Source organism: Bufo gargarizans, chromosome 7 (assembly GCF_014858855.1).
Source record: "Bufo gargarizans isolate SCDJY-AF-19 chromosome 7, ASM1485885v1, whole genome shotgun sequence".
In the NCBI taxonomy this organism is placed as follows: domain Eukaryota; kingdom Metazoa; phylum Chordata; class Amphibia; order Anura; family Bufonidae; genus Bufo; species Bufo gargarizans.
In genome coordinates, this window is record NC_058086.1 from 127,919,973 (window position 1) to 127,936,720 (window position 16,748).

Genomic DNA, 16,748 nt, shown 5'->3' on the forward strand with positions numbered 1-16,748 from the left:
ATCGATCAGCCATGCTGATATGGTGTTATTTGCTTATTTGCGTTAAGATGCTCTAACATAGCATCTCTCAGAAAACCTTGAAACAGTTTACCCACAACAGATGTTAAACTTACCGGCCTATAGTTTCCAGGCTCTGTTTTTGGACCCTTTTTGAATATTGGCTCCCTACCTTCCCTGGTGTTGGAAGGGTTAACTCCCTTTCTGTGTGTGTGAGACACTGCGAGTGTCTGTGTGGGTGTGGCCTCTTAGGCCTATAAAGCCTCAGTGTTTGGCATGTGTCAGTGGGTTGCTTCAGCCATGCTTAGCTGGAGCAGCCTCCTGTGTATATCACCTGCCAGTGGGGGCCACCCTTGTGGTCATAGGTTTATCTGTGAAGTTTATGTCTTGATGTTCAGTTGATGTTTTCCTTTGTCTCTGTTTATTTGCAACTACGGATGTCCTGGTTACCTGTGTGTTAGGTGTGCTGTGTCCTCTAGTTGTTCTGTGGACATTAGTTGTGCATGCATGGGTTCCAGTCAGCGTGGCTGTGACAGGTACGTGTGGAACTAGTAGTTCGCCTGTCATTTCTGTATGTTGTATGAGTTTCCCCATTCCTTGTAGCTTGGCCAGTGAGACCCCTGTTCCTCCGTGTTCAGAAGGAACAGGCCGTCTTACCTTGACTCCTAGTTCAGGGACCGGTCGGAGGGTGAGTTAGGGATCCGAGGTTCCTGAATATGGGCCCTCCTACCTTTAAGGTCGGCCCATGCAGCTAGGAGTTAGGGTCAGGTTAGGGACGCTTTAGGAGGTGACCTGCTCCCTAATCCTGTTGTCCTGGCCGAGCAGCCTAACATCTTCTGGCATCGCACAGCTGAGGGTTTTCCCCATCCCCAGCCGTGACAGTATGACCACAAGGGTGGCCCCCACTGGCAGGTGATATACACAGGAGGCTGCTCCAGTTAAGCATGGCTGAAGCAACCCACTGACACATGCCAAACACTGAGGCTTTATAGGCCTAAGAGGCCACACCCACACAGACACACCCAGTGTCTCACACACACAGAAAGGGAGTTAACCCTTCCAACACCAGGGAAGATAGTGAAGCCACACAAAGGGAAAAGCACACAAACACACTCACCTGTTAACGCCGGCAACGGCATGCATGGCAACCATGTCCTGAAGAACAGCCAGTAGGCCGAGACACTGCCACCACATGCACACAACACCAGACGTTGCCGCGGACAACCGCAAGTGAAGGGAGGTGTCTAAGTACATACAAACATGACCTCGTGCACAACAAACAGACAAAGGAAGTGCACACAAACACACGTTGCCAAGGGCAACCGCAGGCATGCCTGTTGTCCGCGGCAACCGCACCTGAGGCAAACGACTAAGTGCCCCCAGCTGCGGTTGACACAACACCAAACCGCGGGCAACTGCATGCGGCTCCCAAGGAGTCACGACCATCACCAAGGGTCGTGACACACATTTGCCATGCGCCAATCCTGTGGGACATTCCCTGTCAATATAGAATCTGAAAATATCAGAAATAAGGGTCTGGCTATGACATTACTTAATTCCCTTAGGATACAGGGGTGTATGCCATCCAGTCCTGGCGATTTGTCTATTTTAATCTTTTTAAGTCGCTGTTGCACTTCTTCTTGGGTCAGACAGGACACTTATAATGGGGAATTTATTTCAACATTCGGCATGTCATCTGACAGTTTATTTTCCTCAGTGAATACATTGGAGAAAAAAATATTTAACAGCTTTGCTTTCTCCTCGTCGCTCTCTGCGACTCCCCCCTCATTACTCTTTAACGGGCCGACACCTTCAGATTTATACTTTTTAACATTTATATAATTGAAGAACATTTTAGGGTTAGTTTTACTCTCTTTGGCAATTAATCTCTCAGTCTCTAGTTTGGCCGCTTTTATTTGTTTTTTACATGTTCTATTTTTTTCTTTATAGTTTTTCAGTGCTTCCGTGCTACCTTCCTGTTTTAGTGTTTTATGTGCTTTCTTTTTGTCATTTATTGCTTTCTTTACAGTTCAGTTTATCCACATTGCTTTCTTTTTGTTCCTTAACCTTTTATTCCCATACGGTATGTACCTCTCACAATGAGATTTTAGGATGCTTTTAAAGATATCCCATTTTGTGGCTGTATTTTTATTTGTGAGGACTTTATGCCATTTAGTTAGGCCTATGGCCTCTCTTAGTTGGCTAAATTTAGCTTTTTTGAAGTTTGGTATTTTTGTTCCTCCCTGTAGAAATGCTCTTTTGAATGATAATTGGAAGGTTATTACTTTGTGGTCACTATTTCCCAGGTGTCCCCCAACCTGCACGTCTGTTGTTCTGTCAGGCCTATTGGTTAATACTAAGTCCAGTATGGCCGTCCCTCTAGTCGGGTCCTGAACCAGTTGGGAGAGGTAATTGTCTTTGGTTATTGCCAAGAACCTGTTTCCTTTATGAGATATACAAGTTTCAGTTTCCCAGTCTATATCTGAGTAGTTGAAGTCCCCTATAATAACCACCTCATTATGATTTGCCGCCACGTCTATCTCGTTTAGTAGTAGATTTTCTGTGGACTCTGGTATATTAGGTGGTTTCTAGTAAACTCCTATTAGTAATTTATTATTGTTTTTAGCACCATGTATCTCTACCCACAGTGACTCTACTTGTTCATGTCCCTCACTTATATCTTCAGAGTGTGGTCTTTAGACCGGACTTTACATAAAGGCAGACCCCTCCCCCTCTCCGGTTTTGACGATCCTTTCTAAACAGACTGTAACCTTGTACATTAACTGCCCAGTCATAGCTATCATCCAGCCATGTCTCAGTTATTTCCACTATGTCATAGTCCTCCTCACACATCACTAATTCCAGTTCACCAGTTTTATTAGTCAGGCTTCTGGCATTAGTATACATACATTTGAGAGGTTTATGTATATTTTTTACTCTACACCTTTCCTTCTGAACTGTTCTAGTCCCTCCTTCCATTCCTCCCCCAGTCTCACTACCTTGCCCCCGGTCTCTATCTGCACTATCTTCCCATTCTATAACATAAATCCCCTCCCCCCAGTCCCTAGTTTAAACACTCCTCCAACCTTCTAGCCATCTTCTTCCCCAACACAGCTGCCCCTTCCCCATTGAGGTGCAGCCCGTCCCTACGATCGAGCCTGTAGCCGATAGAGAAGTCGGCCAGTTCTCCAGGAACCCAAACCCCTCCTTCCTACACCAGATCTTGAGCCACTTGTTAATTTCCCTAATCTCAAACTGCCTCTCTTGTGTGGCCCGTGGTACAGGAAGTATTTCGGAAAATACTACCTTTGAGGTCCTTGCCCTCAGCTTTTGACCTAAATCCCTGAAATCATTTTTTCCAGGTTTTAAGCTAAACTAACCTCATTAGACTTCTCCAAACTAACTATGTTCCCCACATGTCTGGATTCTAGGCGTTGGACCTTAACTCCTTAAAGAAGCAGGTTTTTTTTTCTCTTTTCCCTCTTTTGTAGGTTCAAGGTCTAATTTAACATCGTTGACTTTCCTTTTTTCTTCCTGAACTAACCAGTGTCTAAATATGGACTAATTCATTGTTTTTGTGTTTTGACCCTTGTGATTAATGTGACTAATTTGAAAGGGGGTTACACTCGGTCCTATTATTGTGTTATAGGGGTTTTCTTTCTTTTTTTTTTTTACGGAAGTTAGTAAGTGATTGTAAGTCGTTTTTTTTTCTTTTTGACTCTTATTAATAAGGTGCTGTTGTAACTAATTGTTTCATATAACAGGTACTGGGAAAAGGGAGTGGAGGAGAAGGGGGGGGAAGGAGAGAAAGGGTAAAGAAAGGAAGGAAAGAGACCTCTGTTTAAGGGCTCATATATTGAGGGGGGGAAGGGAAGTCAAGGAAAGAAAGGGAAAGGAGAAAAAGGAAAAAAAAAAAAGGAGAACTTAAAAAGCCATAAAAAAAAAGGGAGGAACAGCATGGCCCTACGGGGAGTACCGCCAGGCGATCAGCAGCAGGGTGTGGAAAGTGGGCCTAAACAACTGGGTCTAAATAAGTATTTGGTCCCGAATTCACCCGGGTCTAGATCCCCACAAAAAGAAAAAACTGCGGACGCCAGACCTCAAAGTCCGACACATGAAACGTTAACCGAAGGGGGAAAGGGGGAGAGGGGAACCCCAGTGACATACACAGAAATCTGTGCAGAAGTTAGAGAAGGAGGTGGTATTTTTAAAACAGATAAATGGTAAGATGGAACAAAAACTGGTAGATCAGGAGGATAGATCAAGAAGATCCAATATAAGATGTGTGGGGATCCCACAGCGAGCGGAGGGAGATAACTGTACTGAATTTATGGAGAAATGGATAAGGGAAAATAGTAAAGAGGGTACTCTCTCCCCCTTATTCTCTATTGAAAGAGCACACAGGGTCCCCACAAAAAATAGGGTCCCAGGGGATTACCCTAGACCGATATTGGCGAAATGTTTATTAACTAAGGACCGCGATGGAATACTATCTGATGCTAGAACTTCAGAAAAATACCACATACAGGGTGTAAAGATTAAACTTTTCTCAGATTATTTATTCAGTACTAACGCACAAAGAAGAGAATTTATAACTGTTAAAAAAAGACTAAGGGAGGCAGGTCTAAAGTATAGTTTGCTCTTTCCGGCAAAATTAAGGGTGGAATATAAAGGTAGGAGTTTTTTTCCAGACTCCGGAGGAAGTTAGCGAATGGGCGGATCGGGAGGGCCTTTGAGGCTGGGGGAGGTGGAGGTGATAGGAGTCTCTATGCTAAGTTATGGAGTCGCCCAGACTGCTGGTTAGCAGAAGGGGGGACTATTTAGACTGGGGGGGGTATACATGGGATGCGGGAGGGGGGGACGTGTATTTTTTTTTTCTTTTCCTCCCCCCCTGCTAGATGGTTAGGATCCTTTCATTGAATGTGAGAGGGCTCCGAGAGAGGGTTAAAAGATACGCTATCCTTGAGTGGATGAAGAGGTTTCTGCCAGCCATTATCTGTCTCCAGGAGACACATTTGGATAAGGAATCATTAAGGTGGTTGGAGAGGAGATGGATGGTGGTGGGATATCACTCTGTATATACTACCTATTCTAGAGGGGTCTCAATTTTGATACACAATAAGATTAAATTTGAAGCTGTGGCATGTGAGACCGATGACTATGGCCTCTTTTTACATTGTTACGTAGAAGGGATTAAAACTGTAATTGCCAATATATATATTCCACCACTTTATAAGCCAGATGTTTTGTATCAATTGTACAGATTTATGTTGAACAAACAGGAATGTATATTGATTGCGGTAGGCGATTATAATGCGATTATGGATCCACTCAGGGATAGGACGTCTGGCAGAGGGGGAGGAGCACAACATGTAGATTTATGTAAACTAGCCCATGAATTTAATTGGGTAGATGTTTGGCGGGTTCAGAACCCTGATGAAACCATGTACTCTTGTTATTCAAAAACACACCAAACTTGGTCAAGAATAGATATGATTTTTGGAAATAAAAATTTAATGTCCCAAAACAGGATTAGGACAAAGTATATACCCATGGCTTTGTCAGATCATAATGCAATGGTAATTGAACTAGATTTGAATAAAAATAACATCTTGCCGTTGTTCAAATTCAATTCTCATTGGCTATTACTGATCTCAGATAAAGAGAGTATAATTGAGGAGTTAAAATTCTTTTTTATGGTAAATAACGGTTCTGCCAATAGACTCATGGTTTGGGACAAGTGTAAGGCATTTTTGAGAGGAGTGTTGTTTAAAAAGGTAAATTACTGGAAAAAAAGTACCAGAGAGAACGGGAAGGCATTGGAAAAAAAAATTACAAGAAGCAGGAATGGCATGTATAAGATACCCCACTGATTTCAATAAGAGAGTCTGGGAGGAAGAACAGGAAAAGTTAAAAATATACCAACTAGAAAATAGTAGGAAAGAATTGCTTTTTCAAGGGATCCGGTTAGCTTCGGAGGGTGAAAAGGTTGGCAAAATCTCAAATCGGTGCAATTAAAGACAAAACGGGCAAATTATTCAGTACACTGGAAGGCATCAAAAAAGTGTTCTTGGAGTATTTCCTAGAGCTTTATAAGTCTAGGGTACAATATTCAAAACAAGAGTTAGATTTTTACCTAGACAAGATTGCTTTTAGTAGGATATCCCAGGTCCAAAAAGAATACTTGGAAAAATAAATATCGGTGGCAGAAATAAATTTAGCTCTGGGGAAGGTTAAAGTCGAAAAAACACAAACACCAGGTGGTGATGGGCTCCCTTTTGAAATATATAAAACTTTCTCTCAGGTTTTAGTACCAGAGTTAAAAATAACACTGGATGAGGCTCGAAAACTAGGCGATCTACCGAACTCCATGAAAGAGGGAATTATTACATTAATTCCAAAAAAGGGAAAAGAACAAATGGATCCCGGGTCATATAGGCCAATATCCCTTTTGAATACGGATGTTAAAATTTTGGTCTTAGCTGATAGGCTGTCAAATGTTATTAAAGTAGTAATAAATAAAGATCAGACAGGTTTTATACCGAGTAGAACAATATATTCAAATATAAGAAGGTTGTTCCTTAACATCGAAGCCTATAGATTAGATGCAGGGTAGAAAGCGATACTTTCATTGGATGCCCAAAAGGCATTTGACTGTATTGAATGGGAGTATCTATGGGCAGTATTAAGGAGGGTTGGTATAGGGTGGATCCAGTTAATATATCTTAACCCAAGGGCTAGAGTGGTTGTGGATGGGAGCTTGTCTCTGCCGTTTGCCCTATACCACAGCACAAGGCAGGGATGCCCTCTCTCCCCACTGTTATTTGCTATCGCAATTGAAACTTTGGCAAGCATAATAAGAAATGACAGGGAGATTAAAGGTTTTCAATATGTGGGTGGAGAGAAAAAACGGTTAATGTATGCGGATGATATTTTACTTTTTTTGCACAACACTGGGGATCAGTTTAATAGAGTGATAGAAATAATAGGTTTGGTTTTTTTTCTGGTCTAAAAATCTATTGGGGGAAATTACATATGTTATTTTTAGGAGATGGACAATTACAGGGAGATTCACGGGTGCACGTTCTCAAAAAACGCGAAAATTTTAAATACCTCGGTATACAAATCTCTGGAAATATACAGGGAGTGCAGAATTATTAGGCAAATGAGTATTTTGACCACATCATCCTCTTTATGCATGTTGTCTTACTCCAAGCTGTATAGGCTCGAAAGCCTACTACCAATTAAGCATATTAGGTGATGTGCATCTCTGTAATGAGAAGGGGTGTGGTCTAATGACATCAACACCCTATATCAGGTGTGCATAATTATTAGGCAACTTCCTTTCCTTTGGCAAAATGGGTCAAAAGAAGGACTTGACAGGCTCAGAAAAGTCAAAAATAGTGAGATATCTTGCAGAGGGATGCAGCACTCTTAAAATGGCAAAGCTTCTGAAGCGTGATCATCGAACAATCAAGCGTTTCATTCAAAATAGTCAACAGGGTCGCAAGAAGCGTGTGGAAAAACCAAGGCGCAAAATAACTGCCCATGAACTGAGAAAAGTCAAGCGTGCAGCTGCCAAGATGCCACTTGCCACCAGTTTGGCCATATTTCAGAGCTGCAACGAGGTGTGCAATACTCAGAGACATGGCCAAGGTAAGAAAGGCTGAAAGATGACCACCACTGAACAAGACACACAAGCTGAAACGTCAAGACTGGGCCAAGAAATATATCAAGACTGATTTTTCTAAGGTTTTATGGACTGATGAAATGAGAGTGAGTCTTGATGGGCCAGATGGATGGGCCCGTGGCTGGATTGGTAAAGGGCAGAGAGCTCCAGTCCGACTCAGACGCCAGCAAGGTGGAGGTGGAGTACTGGTTTGTGCTGGTATCATCAAAGATGAGCTTGTGGGGCCTTTTCGGGTTGAGGATGGAGTCAAGCTCAACTCCCAGTCCTACTGCCAGTTTCTGGAAGACACCTTCTTCAAGCAGTGGTACAGGAAAAAGTCTGCATCCTTCAAGAAAAACATGATTTTCATGCAGGACAATGCTCCATCACACGCGTCCAAGTACTCCACAGCGTGGCTGGTAAGAAAGGGTATAAAAGAAGAAAATCTAATGACATGGCCTCCTTATTCACCTGATCTGAACCCCATTGAGAACCTGTGGTCCATCATCAAATGTGAGATTTACAAGGAGAGAAAACAGTACACCTCTCTGAACAGTGTCTGGGAGGCTGTGGTTGCTGCTGCACGCAATGTTGATGGTGAACAGATCAAAACACTGACAGAATCCATGGATGGCAGGCTTTTGAGTGTCCTTGCAAAGAAAGGTGGCTATATTGGTCACTGATTTGTTTTTGTTTTGTTTTTGAATGTCAGAAATGTATATTTGTGAATGTTGAGATGTTATATTGGTTTCACTGGTAAAAATAAATAATTGAAATGGGTATATATTTGTTTTTTGTTAAGTTGCCTAATAATTATGCACAGTAATAGTCACCTGCACACACAGATATCCCCCTAAAATAGCTAAAACTAAAAACAAACTAAAAACTACTTCCAAAAATATTAAAATGGTCTTTCTCCCAAAGATACTTTATGTTTTGCAAAATGCTCCAGTGAGAATATCGCAGAACATTTTTAAGCTACTTGATAGCCTAATGGGGGATTTCATCTGGAAGGGAGCTATCCCTCGGATAAAGAAGGAAGTCCTTCAGCTTCCAGTGCGGGAGGGAGGACTAGCGGTTCCTAATTTCTTTTTTTACTATCTAATAACACAATATGGGAATATAAAGGGAAGTTTAGATAGTTTGGTGGGTAGGCAAGAAATAAACAGATGGGGATGGAAAGAGGAGTGGAATCACTTAGAGGTGTTGGAGTCAGGTTTTTTTGGGGAAAAAAATATTGGTAACAGGACACTAAACCTAGTAGAATACGTATGGGGGGAAATTAAGAAGATATTGGAGATTAAAGGGTTTTTGCATTATACACCGATTTGGAAAAATCTTAATTTAAAGGAACTGGAAATGATTAGGGCTTATATAGACTGGGAAAAAAGGAATGAAATATTTAGATCTGATTTTTGAGGAAGATAAGCTGAAGGACTTTAATACAATGGTAGTGGAATTTGGGATCCCCCATAGAGACATGTATAAATACTTTCAGCTTAGGAATGCGTTGCGGACAGTGGAGCAGGATGATAGGTATAGAAGGGAAAAATCAGACATGCTGGACAAATTTACCAGAGGAGGGGAAGGAGGAGGAACAACCGCAAGGAGATACGGGATTTTGATGGAGGGAAAGAGAAAAAGGATTACAATGCTTGCCGTGAAAAAATGGGAGAAAGACCTAGAATCTTTTACGGAAGAGAAATGGAGAGATGCCCTTAAAAACTATGCAATGATTTCGGATAGGGGTTCACACAAGATCTCACAATTTTTCATAGTGCATAGATTACACCGATCTCCATGGATGTTGAAAAGAATGGGTGTGAGAGCTTCAGATAAGTGTCCAAAATGTTGGGAGGAGAAAGCCGATTTGATACACTGTTTCTGGAGATGCCCCAAACTCCTTAGATATTGGACAGAAATAGTAGAAACCGTGTTTTTGCTTTTGAATGTTCAGTTGCCCAGTGATCCAGTAATTTGTATTCTAGGGGCAACTGAACATTTGAAGTTAAATAAAAAAATACGACTGGTTTTGAATAAAGTACTATTCCAAGCCAGACTTCTTATACTTAGGAAATTGATGAAGGCAGATTCACCGACAGTGGGACAGTGGAGAAAAGCAATAGATAACTTAATTAAAGAAGAACGTGCGATGGAGAGTCATACTAAAAAATCCCAAAATTTTGACCAAGTATGGAAAAACTGGTTACTCTAGGGCTGGATGCGTGTGTGTTTTTTTTTTTGTTTAGTTTTTTTTTTCTCCTCTTCCTTTCACGTCCCCCCCCCCCTCTCCCTATGGGTCGTGGGAGGGTATAAAATAAAGATAAATTGTAACCACCAATTCTTAATATTGACTTTTATCTATTGTTAGACTAACGTGTTTTCTTTTGGATGTTTTTTCTATGAAATTGAAATAAAGACTAATTTAAAAAAATATAATAATAGTGATATGGGTCTATATGATCCACACTCAGTCGGATCCTTGCCTGGTTTGAGCAGTATCACAACAGTAGCCTCATACAATAAAGGCAGTAGGACACCCTTTGAGAAGGAGTCATGGTACATCTGCAATAAGGGACTTACTAACTGATCAGCATATCTAGAGTATATTTCTAATGGTAGCCCATCTGGGACAGGGGATTTCCCACTCACTAAGGATTTGATGGTGTCTACTATCTCTCGTTCCGAAAGAATGAGCTAGCTCCTGCGAAAGCTTGGGGAAATCTAACTCCTGCAGTTAAGTACTAACCAACTCTGTAGTATAATCAGCACGAGCCTCATACAGATCTTGATAGAATTCCCGGAAGCGCTGAGCAATAGCCTCTGGTTCCACAACTATAGTGCCCTCCCCATCTCTAATACGCAGAATAGCAGGAGACGCTTGATTCTGGTGAACGATGGCAACTTACTAGATTGCCCAATTCAAAAAAAGATTGTTTAGTGAAAAACATTTTGCACTGAGCCTTTTCCTGTAACAACGTAAGGTAACGCCTCCCAACTTGTAGCCACTCCTCCCTATTCTGAGATGTTGGGTCCGGGTCCGCAACATACTGCCTCTCCTTCTCAGTGCATTCCTCAGCCAAGTCTTTTTCTTGTTTGGCAGAATTCCATTTAATAAACAAAATAGACGATCTCAGACACGCCCTCAGATAGGCCTTCAACGTCTCCCATACTATTGACCTATCTGTATAAGCGGCACGGTCAGACAAAAACATAGATAATTGGTCTGGATACGGTCTGAGGGCAGAAACAGTGTAAGCCAGAAGGGGTGCACCCTCATGGAACGGCCCACACCCCTAGCGGACATTAGTAGGGACAACAGGATAGGGCTATGGTCTGATACCCCTCTAGCACCATACTCCACCTGATAGAGTGAACCCACTGTGGAGCTACCAAAGACATGGTCAATGCGGGACAAGGAATGATGACTCGCTGACTGGCACGAGTAGGCCCTAACATCTGGGTGCTTAAGGCACCACAAGTCCTCCCACCCCACGTCCGCCATGTGGTCTGCCCTCTTAACAGTGGCCTTTACAGCAATCTGCCCCTTAACACTGACCTCCATAGCAGACTATCCCCTTAACTGTGACCTCCACAGCAGCCTGCCCCTAGGGTGGCCAGAGGTCCAGGTTTAGGCCAGACAGTAGGGCATTCAGACTCCCTGTCCTCCGTCTGGCACAGGGCCTGGATGGACACAAGGATGTCTTTTTGAACAACTCACTCACTGTGAGCTGCAGGAAAAAAGTTACCATCCCTCCCACCCCTGCAGCTGATAGAAGTTGATTTTTAACTTCATTTTTTCAATCCCAGTCAGCTGAGGAGTGGGATGGGGCATGGCCTAACCAGATTGGGGCATGGCCTAACCAAATCGGGGCATGGTTTAGTGGGACCTAGAAGTTGATTGTTAACTTCATTTTTCAATCCCTGTTGGCTGAGGAGTTGAGGGGGCGTGGCCTAACTGGATTGGGGGCCATGTCCTTTTGAACAGCTCATTCTAAGACGGCAGCGCTGTGCTGTCTGAGTGTGAGCTGCGGGGAGAAAGTTACCCTCCCTCCCACCTATGCAGCTGGCAGAAATTGATTTTTACCTTCATTTTTTGAGTCCCTGTTGGCTGAGGAGTGGAAGGGGCATGGCCTAACCAGATCAGAGGCGTGGCTTAGAGGAACCTGGGGGCGGGGTTTTAAGTTAATCTTTTGAGGGTGGAAACATTGTGTCAGGGGGCATGTCCTGGCTCCTTCCTGCAACAGTGACACCTCTCTGGGCACCTTACTGACTCATTTGCATACCAAATAAACTGGATTTTCAGAGGATAAAAACATCTATTGCTGGAACAAAGGCACATCTTAAAAAAAGGTACTAAGTGCAATTAGGCCATGGCTTTATTTCAATAGCCATTATCCCGGTGACAGATTTCCTTTAAAGCTCTCCTACAGCAGTGAAGAAAAATGGCTGGGTTGTTATGGAAACCTGGAGTAAAACTGTGTATGTGGAGGCTAATGGCCTGGGAGCTTCTATTGGCTGATAAGGGTCATGTGACCAGACTTCTATTGACTAATGATTTTTTGGGAATATCTCAGGAATGGTATGTCCTAGAAGGTGAAACCTTCCCAGACACCTGATGTACCTGTGTGCCAAATTTCGTGATTGTAAATGCGATGGTGCAGATTCCTTTAGGGGACATACATACATACACACACACACACACTCACATACACTCAGCTTTATATATTAGATAAATGTATAAGCCCTGGTCAATTATAGGGAGAGCTTCAATGTAATGCAAATCTGTTTTACACATTGCAATGATTCTTATTTGGACATTATCATGTGGACACCATCAAATGTATTATTTGATTTCATAGGTACATGTCGTATAGTTCAAGATGATCTGGATGAAAACAACTTGGAATTAGATGAAGTGCATGATAATGAAGTATTCTATGCCGAAGGTGAAGTAATCCAGTATAAATGTAAGAATGGATTTGAATATCGTGGTCGACCAACTGGAATATGTTCCGAACAAGCATTGAGCTATCCAAAATGTACAGGTAAAGAAAACGAATTTAACCCCTCAATGACCAAGCCAGATTTTGGAAATCTGACCTGTGTCACTTTAGCAGAGAATAACTTCATAAAGGTTTTGCACATCAAAGTAATTCTGTCATTGTTTTCTCGTCACTAGAGATGAGCGAATTTCAAAAATTAGATTCAGCTGGATCGCTGAATTTTCTGAAAAAATATGGTTTGATCTGGATTTATTTCGGCAAATCACGTAAAAAAAACAGCTATTTCCTGGCTGCAAAGAGCCTTTATAGTGGTGTAGAACACTGTGCCTTGCAGTAACACACATAGGGAGTCTGCTATGGTAGTGAAATAATACTGTGAGTCAGTATGACATGCAGATGACAGGCGTCGCTCTTAGAATCACTGCACACTTTACTGAGGCTACTTTCACACTCGCGTTTGGTGTAGATCCGTCATTAATCTACACAGAAGATACAACCGCATGCATCCGTTCAGAACGGATCCATTTGTATTATCTTTAACATAGCCAAGACGGATCCGTCTTGAACACCATTTAAAGTCAATGGAGGACAGATCTGTTTGGCTCAGTTTCGTCAGATGGACACCAAAACGCTGCAAGCAGCGTTTTGGTGGCCACCTCCAAAGCAGAATGGAGACGGAACGGAGGCAAACTGATGCATTCTGAGTGGATCCTTTTCCATTCAGAATACATTGGGGCAAAACTGATCCGTTTTGGACCACTTTTGAGAGCCCTAAATGGATCTCACAAATGGAAAGCCAAAACGCCAGTGTGAAAGTAGCCTTATTTGGGCACTCATGGGGCCAAAACTGACCAAATAACTCAAGTATGAACTCAGCCTTACAGGTCAATGTTAGCGTCAAGAAGAAGCACACTTCTTTTACACCATCGTCAGCTGATTTCACATAGATTTCTACAGAACCTGTTCTATTAAACGCTTATACAAGTAGCGCTTCCCTAACAGAGTGGAGAGGGTGTCAGCAATAAGTTTGTGTTGATGTCACTGATTATTTTGCCCTTCCTCTGATCTGTCAGAACAATATCCCCCAAAATCCTGTCTGTGGAGCACCCGCCTTCACTCGGTCAGTATTTGGTCATTAATCCATCAGTATTGCTCAGTGGCGGATGCAGAGCCTGGTCTCGGGTGGGGCACTTCCAGATTATTTTCTGTCCGCCGCCACAAGACTACACAGTGTAGCAGTATACTGTATATTGTGTGGCATAGTATATGCTATATGTGTATAACAAACATATTTCACATGAAAACTTACAATTAATTGGCTTGGCCCTTGGGGATCTCGGACACCACTTCAACACTTGGCTGGGGGGCTCGGCGGAGCTGATGTTGTGTTTTATCCTAATGAGAAAGATTTCATAAGATTTTGAGAAGGGGCAGAGGGATAGCAGAGCAGGGAGAGGCTGGTGCTGCTACTAGGGGGCTTATACCATGGGGGAGTAATAAAGCCCACCATAATGCGCCCCCCCAGTAGAAATAATTCTCCTTATAATAGACAGTGCAAAAAATACCCCCTTGTAATGCCCCCAGTTGAGCTAACGTCCCCATAGTGCCCCCATAATGTGCCAGTATAAAATACCCTTATATAGTGCCCACAGTAAATGCCCCCATAGTGCTCCTCTCCCCCTTCCTCCTAGTGCCCCCCATAATGTACCAGTATAAAATGTCACATATATAGTGCCCCAGTAGATGCCCTCAGTGTCCCTCATAATTTGCAAGTATAAAATACCCCTTCTTAGTGCCCCCCGTGGATGACCCCATAGTACTCCTCTCTCCCGTCCCCATAGTACCCAGCATAATGTATCCCAGTATAAAATGCTACTGTACAGAGCCCCCCATAAAAAAACTCCTTTTTTGTGGCCTCAGTAGATGCCCCTATAGTGCCCCCAATCATGTGCCAGTAAAATGAGCACCCCCCACCACGTGCCAGTAACAAGAGCCCCCATCAAGTGCCAGTAACAAGAGCCCCCCTAATGTGCCAGTAACAAGAGCCCTCCCAATCATGTGCCAGTAACAAGAGCACCCCAATCACGTGCCATTTCCAAACCCTCCTAATGTTCCAGTAACAAGAGCCCCCCAATGTGCCAGTAACAAGAGCCCCCCCAATCATGTGCCAGTAACAAGAGCACCCCAAATCATGTGCCAGTAACAAGAGCCCCCCAAATCATGTGCCAGTAACAAGGGCCCCCCCTAATGTGCCAGTAACAATAGCCCCCCAAATCATGTGCCAGTAACAAGAGGCCCCCCTAATGTGCCAGTAACAAGAGGCCCCCCTAATGTGCCAGTAACAAGAGGCCCCCCTAATGTGCCAGTAACAAGAGGCCCCCCTAATGTGCCAGTAACAAGAGGCCCCCCTAATGTGCCAGTAACAATAGGCCCCCCTAATGTGCCAGTAACAAGAGGCCCTCCCTAATGTGCCAGTAACAAGAGGCCCTCCCTAATGTGCCAGTAACAAGAGGCCCCCTAATGTGCCAGTAACAAGAGGCCCCCCTAATGTGCCAGTAACAAGAGGCCCCCCTAATGTGCCAGTAACAAGAGGCCCCCCTCTAATGTGCCAGTAACAAGAGGCCCCCCTAATGTGCCAGTAACAAGAGCCCCCCCCTAATGTGCCAGTAACAAGAGCCCCCCCTCGAATGTGCCTGCAGCCTATCAGAGGAAGGGGAAGGGACACTCCTCTCCCTCCCCTGCACGTTCGCACATGTAACACAGCAATCTGTATCGCTGTCCAGAGGATGGCAATATAGATGACTATGGAGAGGAGTGCCTGCACAATGGAAGCGCTCATCTCCCTGTGCCCTGCGGCCACCGCCCCCACTTCTGAGCAGCTCTTCTGTGTTTTGTACCCACTCCTGCTTTTGGCTACCAAATCACAAGCCAATTCTGATGGAACCATACAGGCCTAACAGCTGCTACACCGACAGGATCTGTTGTGCGTTTCTTTTTCCTTCCTTCTGACAGATCAGAAGAAGGGTAAAATAAATGATGATGTCAGCCAGGCCAAAAGGCAAAATAGTGGACCAGTCATGAAGTGGGAAGGGTGGTAACAGCATGAGAAGTCCACTGAGTGGTCCTATGACATAGTGGTGAGGTGGAAGCAGCATGAGGAGGCCAAAGAGTGGCAAGGTGACATAGTGTGGAGGTGGCATCAATATGATGAGACCAGAGAGTGGCAAGGTGACATAGTGTGGAGGTGGCAGCAGGGTCTAAATGATGAAACCGCAGGGTCTAAATGATGCAATTTCATATGCATGCTTTATTTGAGGTTTTCTCACTCCAGCGAGGATATTGGGCTATATGGCATATGAGATAATGTATCATAATATGGTGAATTATAGAATTTTGTGGTAATTCACAGATGATCTGTGTAATGGTCAGAAGTCATAAATGGGCATATACTATGTGTGTCCACGATCTTACACATTTTGTCCCCATTATGTCCCTGTATAATCCACCAGCATATATATGCAACCATAGTCTTGCAAGTTATTTCTCTGAAATAATAGGCACAATTTATAACCTCATAATGATATACAGGTCCTTCTCAAAAAATTAGCATATTGTGATAAAGTTAATTATTTTCTGTAATGTACTGATAAACATTAGACTTTCACATATTTTAGATTCATTACACACCAACTGAAGTAGTTCAAGCCTTTTATTGTTTTAATATTGATGATTTTGGCATACAGCTCATGAAAACCCAAATTTCCTATCTCAAAAAATTAGCATATCATGAAAAGGTTCTCTAAACGAGCTATTAACCTAATCATCGGAATCAACTAATTAACTCTAAACACCTGCAAAAGATTCCTGAGGCTTTTAAAAACTCCCAGCCTGGTTCATTACTCAAAACCGCAATCATGGGTAAGACTGCCGACCTGACTGCTGTCCAGAAGGCCATCATTGACACCCTCAAGCAAGAGGGTAAGACACAGAAAGAAATTTCTGAACAAATAGGCTGTTCCCAGAGTGCTGTATCAAGGCACCTCAGTGGGAAGTCTGTGGGAAGGAAAAAGTGTGGC

General features: G+C 43.2%; 1 protein-coding gene across 1 annotated transcript in view; it reads left to right on the forward strand.

Moving 5' to 3' along the window:
• Positions 1 to 16,748, forward strand: part of LOC122943634 (complement factor H-related protein 2-like) — a 458,972-nt gene that overhangs the window by 419,998 nt on the left and 22,226 nt on the right. The window contains exon 8 of the mRNA XM_044301524.1: positions 12,529 to 12,714. Coding sequence (XP_044157459.1) covers positions 12,529 to 12,714 — 186 coding nt within the window. The remainder of the gene's footprint in view (positions 1 to 12,528; positions 12,715 to 16,748) is intronic.